This window comes from Frankliniella occidentalis, unplaced genomic scaffold, assembly GCF_000697945.3.
Source record: "Frankliniella occidentalis isolate FOCC.00 unplaced genomic scaffold, Focc_3.1 Scaffold8, whole genome shotgun sequence".
Classification (NCBI taxonomy): domain Eukaryota; kingdom Metazoa; phylum Arthropoda; class Insecta; order Thysanoptera; family Thripidae; genus Frankliniella; species Frankliniella occidentalis.
Window position 1 is genome coordinate 1,775,507 of NW_026267138.1, and position 6,760 is coordinate 1,782,266.

Below are 6,760 nucleotides of genomic sequence, written 5' to 3' on the forward strand. Positions count from 1 at the left end.
GCCTGACCTTCAGACGCGCAGAAGCAGTAGACGCCGCTGGGGATGTTGTAGTTGTACTGGTTCTTGGTGCCCGCCGCGTCGCACATGAAGAGCGATGGCCGCGGGCAGGCGGCGCACGACACGATGGACTGCAGCGACGCGTAGTAGTACACCTGGCGCACCCAGTTGGTGTGCACCGCGGGGAAGTGCGCCACCCGCAGCCCCGGCAGCCCGCCCTGCCCGACAAGTAGTGAGCTGCAGGAGCGTGCAACCCCACGGCCGCCTCGGCCCACGCCATCCACGCACTGGGCAGGCCAACCCGCCCAGCAGCCGTGTGGACCGCCCCGACTGGGTACCTAACACCTATCCATCCACCCGTACGTACCTTGCAAAGGTCCTTGAAGAGGACGTGTGTGACCTCCTTGCCGACGTGCTGCTTAAAGGGCCCGCACATGACGCTGTTGAAGTTGAACGTCCTGAGAGTGCCGCCCGTGTCGCCCAGGATGAGCGTCGACTCCTCGTGCTCCGCCTCGCTCATGTGGTAGTACATGGTGACGACCGGCTTGTCCATCCCAGAGACCTGCGTGAAGGGCCGAGTGAGGCCGCGCTTCGACAGGGACCCTGCAGCTTTTGTTTTGGCAGTAAGGGGTGGGAGCGTGGTCCATACTTGCCAGCACTCGAAGCTCCCACCGCGCAGCTCTGCTGTCGTAGAAGCGGAGCTCGCGCTCCGTCGAACTGGTGCAGACCATGTTCACGTCGGGCATGCACACCAGGTCCGTCAGCCTGGTCGGCCGCACCCTGAGCAAGACTGAGGTGGCCGTCAGAGAGGCCGCGCGAGGTCGCGTGGTGGTGCAATTGCCAGAGCGCGAAAAATGTGGCATCTCAGGCTGATCGGTGATCGCGCGGGCCTCGGGGCCAAGAAAAACTGAGAATTTCTCTCGGCCTCGGCGATCGGCCTGAGAAGCCACATTGTTCGCACTCTGGCGGCTGAGCGACTAACCCGTCTTGGACTGCACCAGCCGCGAGCGCCGCATGTCCATGGACCAGTACTGCACGGCACCATCGTGGCTCGCGGACACGAAGCTCCCCTGCAGGTAGTTGTAGGAGCGGTCCGGGGACACCTCGGGCCAGTAGGTGATGCGAATGATGGGGTTTCGGTGGGGGGAGCGGATGACCTCGGGCAGGGCGTTGATGGGGTCGGTGAGCAGCTCGGTGGTGGGGCCCGGGGCGCCGCCCTCGCCCCCGAGGCCGCCGCGCCCGCCGGTGCTCTCCGCCAGCTCGACCATGAGGTGCGACACCACTTCGTCCCACGTGATGCTGCCGCTGCGATTCGTGTCCATCTGACGACATTTGGACGGTGGTTTCTGGGCGAGTTTCTGGGACGGTGTTTTCCGTTTGCACTGCACAGAAACTTTTGCTCTCCTCTCTGGCCCCGGTGGGTGTCTTGGGCCGCTCGAGGCGCCACGCAGACACGAGACTTGCCTTCAGAAATATGACGCGAAAGTCTTCGTCATTCATCGTGATGTTGAACTCTCGTAGCATGTCGCGTAGCTCGTCCTGGCGCAGCTTGGTGAGTTCAAACTCCTAAGAGTAAGCAAGCGAATGACAGGCACGGAACCTCCAAGAGCAGCAGAAGTAGACAAATCCCAAATGACGCACAGAACCCATGAGTCGCGGCCTGTCGGGGTCCAGATGCAGTTTGCCCTGCGGACACAAACACAAGACACAGTTGCGCACTGCCGTGTACAGGCCTGTCACGCGCAGCTGAGGTGAAAGGGGAATGCCTAGCTACAGGCGCGCAGGCCACAGGTTTACTTATGGTGATAAGTATACCGCAGTCTCTACCAATGCACACAGAAAAACGGTTTATTTCAAATAAATTTTTGTTCTTATTCCAAGTACTAAATGCTGACCAAAGATCAAATTTAGTCTTGGAACAAACCGATATCTTTCGAAGAATCGTATTCCCGAGACGATATATTGTCTTGTTTGAATAGAAAATTTAATCTTTTGTAGAGATATAGATCAAGTCACCATTTTTCTGTGAGTGCTTTTGACTGTTCGTCGCCCGGCTGGGTGTAACACCTGACCTTGAACAAATCGTGGATCGCCTCTATCTGGTCCTTCTCTAGTTTGCTGGCCAATACCACCTTCTCCTTGCCGTCTTGCTTCAAGCGGGTCCCCTTCCGCCGATTGCGTGGAGAGCGCTGAGCCCAGTTAATAAACACATTGAATAATCTATTTTAATAATTTCTTTTCAACCACAACCCTCGTGTATAGACTCCCACCCTGGATGCCAGGCTTCCGGCAGCACCACCACTCCCCGTGGCCCCACTGCTCACGCTGGGGAACACGTTGTCGGTGACGACGGACATGGTGGTGAGTGAAGGTGTCCTGAGGCCCGGGACACACGGGGCACCCCGTCAAGAGGGTGTGTTTTTACACATGCGTCGGTCAACCCCCGGCCTGCCTCACCCTCCTCACCGCTGACAACAATCCAACCACTTGTTGAACGTCGACAGGGAAGAGGGGGAGGGGTGGGGGGAGGAGCAGAGTAATGGGAGTTAAGAGAATTGTGCATTCCAAACAAACAATAAGACAAAATAGAAAAATAAAAGGAACCATTTATTACAAAGTGAGTTTTAATATCACAATTAGATGCACCAGTGAAAATATGATGCTGTAAATGACAATCGTCTTATTTTCAATACTCAATGGTACATTTAATTTAAGAATAGAATAAGTTATAACTTTGAAAAGTAAACATTCCACTTAAACTACGATATCACATCCACAACAAATATGTTTTTGGTGAATACAAAGTCTTAATTAAAAATAGTAAGTCATTTAAAGAAAACAATGGCATAAAATAAAGTAAAAATTGACATGACCTAAGCCAAGAGAAAAAATCAAACTGTGCACTGATCAAGATGCTCATTCATTTTGCTACTTTCAGTCAGTATCAGACAACACGGGCATGGGTAAAGGCGTTCACCAGACTCAGACACTCGCTTTGAAGGTGAGCCAACTGCAGCATCTTCCTCCTCATCACTAAAATCTTCATCAAAGACTTGAGATATATCTTGAATACTACAGCTGGCACAGTTATCAAGATGTTTATCCATGTCTGTGACAGGTATCTCCTGGCCACAAATTGGACAATTCGCCATGCTACTACCACCTGGAGTAATATCGACTAAATCCTCGTCAAAGGAATTACTCACACACAGAGACAGATGTGAATCTAGTTCGCTTTCTAATATTTTCATACTGCATCCTGGACAGTCAACTTGGAGACAAGGTTTCTTACATTCTTTATCACATTCTTCCTCAGTGTCACTAAGGACAATAACTTCATCAGAATTACTTACTACTTCTACAACATCTGCTTTTTCTGTAGTATCGGAACAAGCATTTATACAGTCATCCAAATGAGAGTTAATGACTGACTCTACAATTTTTTTATTGCATACAGGACAAAGCACTGTGTTAGGTTTTTCATCAGAATATACCTTTCCATCATTGGTTGACGTAGAATCAATGGATTTTTTCTTTGGTGCTGCGCCAGCTAATGGATTTGGTGAGACCCTTTTAGAAGGTTCTCCTCTCACCTGTAGACCATCCTCTTTGGGCCCAGATACTTGGTTCTTCGGAGGATTGCTGATAAGTCTGGTAAGGGGATGGCCTGAGTTCGATAAGTTTGACGTTCCTTTACCCAGAACTTGACCAGTTCCAGAAAACACGGTAGTTTGGTTTAGGGGTGCTCTTGGTTTGGCTAAAGAGTCTTCTGAACCACGAGTTTTGTTGGTTTTGCCAGACACTACTAAGGTTCCAGTCCCTTTATTTGCCAGCATTCCAGCAAAGGGGACCCTCCCATTTTGGAGAGGAGGTTTTCCCTTTCCTCCGAGAACATGACCTTTACCACTGTAAGTACTAGAAATTGGTTGTTTACTGCTACTTTGACCATTCATATCTCTAAAGCCAAAAACATTATTAACAGCTGGATTAACAACAGGCTTGAAGGATGATGGTGCCTCATTTCCAAAACCATGTACATGGTTCATTACAGGTTTCTTAAATAAATTATGCTTTGGAGCATCATTTGACACCACTGGAACATTGCCAGATTTAGGGAAGCCAAATGTGGGTTGATGATTTTTGGAACTCCCTGCAGATGTACTGGAAAAATTGGGTTTACCAAGGACTGAACCTTGATTGGATGACAATCCACTTCCAGGAAAGAATGACCGTATGTCTGCTTTGCCATTTATATTTTTATCTGAAAGGAAATCAGACAGTTGTTACAATAAAGGGGAAGGATTCAATTTGAGCTATAACATTGATAAAAATGAAAGTACATTTACCTCCATTTAATGTTTTAGCTTTAGATTCAGACGGCTTCTTCTTAGTATTCTCTGGTTCTTTAACTTTAATAAATTTTCCCCCACAAGTTGCTTCATGTTGAGCCCACCAATTGTCACTGGGTCCAGGTGCTCGGTTCATTGAGCGTCGAACCATGCCAAAGAAAGGAGGTCTGCGCTGACAGGGTCCATCACACCTCCACCAATGTTGCTGATACAGTCGGACTTCGTCATGGAAAGAGTGATATACCTATGCAAAAAAGTATAAATATAAAGACAGTGGTTCTAGTTAGGAAAAAATTCAGGACACTAGTGTCTTACTGAAATATGAGTGCCAGCCTCCTGATTGATACGATTCATATGTTTGTGAAATTCTGGTCCATGGCCATCTCTATCTCTGTTATTTTTGGTAACAAAGAGAAAGGCATGGATCATTTCATGCTGGTGAAAAAGAAAGCTGGGTTAATAAAACTTTCATTACAAAGGTAAAATACTACAGTATGAATAAGAATAATCTGTTACAAACCAATAATGTCTCTACGAGGTCCTTCCGAGGGCGCAGTTTTAGTAAAGGAAGACTCAAACGGACAGAACAGAAACCTGAGCGGCCCTGATATACACACACACCTGCACAGCTAGGGTGGACAACATAATAGAAATCAGACAAAAGGAAACACATATACAAAAATAAATGTGTATCAGAAGTTTGATACATCCAGCATGAAATATTAAGTCTACTCACGATGTCATTCTTGGGCTCCACTTCACCTCTACACTATAAAGTTTACTCCAAAAAAATCTTTCATTGAATTGTGAAAATAGGATATGAATATCAGGGGTAGGATCAATAAATTCCCATTGAGGATCCACCAATGAACTGGACTTCTGGCTGTTCAGGTGTTTATTTTTACTTTTTAAGGTTACGTCCTGCAAGACAAAATTACAATGAAACCATATTTACATGGAACGATGATAGATTGGGAATATGAGGTAAAAAATACTTACGTCAGATACTTCAGGAGGTTCTTCATTGAATTCCTTTTGAAGTAAGAGTGCTAACTGGTAGTCATCGTCCATTTTAACGAGGAATTTAGGGATCAATCTCAAACGTTACACCAGTTTCTCGTTACTTAGACTTATGCGAACTATTCCCAATCCGAAACAAATACTACTACATTCCAGTGCCAAACGGTAAGTTAGTAAAGGTCAACAGTAAACATGAAGTGAGGGGCGATAACCTTAACAGTTTCAATCATGGCTACACTCGCACGACTTTGTCAACTTTGTATCAAATATTTCCCGCCAGTTGTACCATTTGTATGAGGGAGTGCTCGGTACGAAGCTAGAGGGAAAGACCTCGCTATGTGGTAAATTTGAAAGAAACACGAAAAAAATAGACACGAGCCAGTAGATTTTTTTCTAAGGGCCCATTTACGATCGTTTTGGCTTAGTTAATATAAATTCGATTTTATTTATGCGAAGGCGGTTTTGTCATTAATTTAAGGGGTTTTCGCGGAGAGGCATTTACGATCGTTTCCGCATGTTTCCGAGGTTAAGTAAAATTCTTGGCGCCGTCGCCATGTTTGTTTGGCATTTCCGCCATTCTCATTGGCTAGTTCGTACTTCGCGCCCTCGGCGGGATAAAATTTAAGGGTTTATTTTAACCAAGAGGCTAGCTTAAATTTTATTTTCCATCCCGATGGAAACGATTCTCACTAAGCGGGCCGTTTTTACTAACTAAGAATTTTATTTAAGCCAAGGATTGATCGTAAGTGCTACCATAAGAACCAATGCTACGGAAATTTCATATTAACTAAGAAAATCGATCGTAAATGGGCCCTAATAGTGGAAAAGTTATAAAGCAAGGCACATGTACTAGCTAGCCGGACTGTAGGCTGAGCTGTGTGCTAAAATTTGAAGGAAACGTAAAAAAAAGTGTTTATTTGGGAAACTGCGTGTGTTAAGCCGGGGTGTGTCTATAGTGAAAAAGGGATCGTCGAAAAAAATTACGTCCGTCACTTGCCGTTACGAACTTGCAGAGTTCAGCGTGAAAGCTCTCACGCGCCTGGTAGATAGGCAACATCTTGCCTGTAGTGCATACATGTACTGCAGGGTAGCCTACCCCGAGTCTCGCAGGCGCCGAGCTAGAATAATTTGCCGAATGAATCTGAAAAAAATTGGCCCGCAGGGCTAAAAAAGAGGCAGTCCCCACGACCAGGCACCAGGCCAGAAAGCTCCTCAGCGGCCTGCTCTTGAGGGCGATTGGAGAGCTCCCTGAAGAGGTAGAGACAGTCGTAGGCGCAGGGACTGTCTAAATATTAAACAGGAGCTCTTTGATAATTATTTTTGTCAGGTGGTGAAAAAGTAAAAAAGGAAGGCAAATGAACAAGACATACAAATACTGCTTTTGTAACAAAACA

At 46.6% G+C, this 6,760-nt stretch overlaps 2 protein-coding genes across 2 annotated transcripts in view; both read right to left on the reverse strand.

The window, feature by feature from the left end:
• LOC127751637 (uncharacterized) overlaps positions 1-2,203 on the reverse strand; it is a 2,751-nt gene extending 548 nt beyond the window's left edge. The window contains exons 1-6 of the mRNA XM_052275463.1: positions 2,070-2,203; positions 1,639-1,683; positions 980-1,563; positions 651-777; positions 365-559; positions 8-215 (exon numbers count right to left, since the gene is read on the reverse strand). Coding sequence (XP_052131423.1) covers positions 8-215; positions 365-559; positions 651-777; positions 980-1,563; positions 1,639-1,647 — 1,123 coding nt within the window. The 5' untranslated portion in view covers positions 1,648-1,683; positions 2,070-2,203. The remainder of the gene's footprint in view (positions 1-7; positions 216-364; positions 560-650; positions 778-979; positions 1,564-1,638; positions 1,684-2,069) is intronic.
• Positions 2,204-2,583: 380 nt separating this feature from the next.
• LOC113207831 (DNA-dependent metalloprotease SPRTN-like) lies at positions 2,584-5,742 on the reverse strand. Its single transcript, XM_026424556.2, has 6 exons — positions 5,346-5,742; positions 5,083-5,267; positions 4,867-4,975; positions 4,662-4,781; positions 4,344-4,590; positions 2,584-4,258 (listed from the first exon to the last, which is right to left on the reverse strand). The coding sequence occupies exons 1-6, from the start codon at positions 5,415-5,417 to the stop codon at positions 2,889-2,891; spliced, it is 2,103 nt and encodes a 700-aa protein (XP_026280341.2). The 5' UTR covers positions 5,418-5,742; the 3' UTR covers positions 2,584-2,888.
• Positions 5,743-6,760: the final 1,018 nt, after the last annotated feature.

Bases quoted from the DNA above. Each gene is read 5' to 3' on its own strand.
- LOC113207831 (XM_026424556.2), bottom strand. From the start codon at position 5,417: ATGGACGATGACTACCAGTTAGCACTCTTACTTCAAAAGGAATTCAAT. The intron at 5,268-5,345 runs GTAAGTATTTTT...TTTGTCTTGCAG, and splicing joins AACCTCCTGAAGTATCTGAC to GACGTAACCTTAAAAAGTAA. The intron at 4,591-4,661 runs GTAAGACACTAG...TTTTTTGCATAG, and splicing joins AGGCTGGCACTCATATTTCA to GTATATCACTCTTTCCATGA.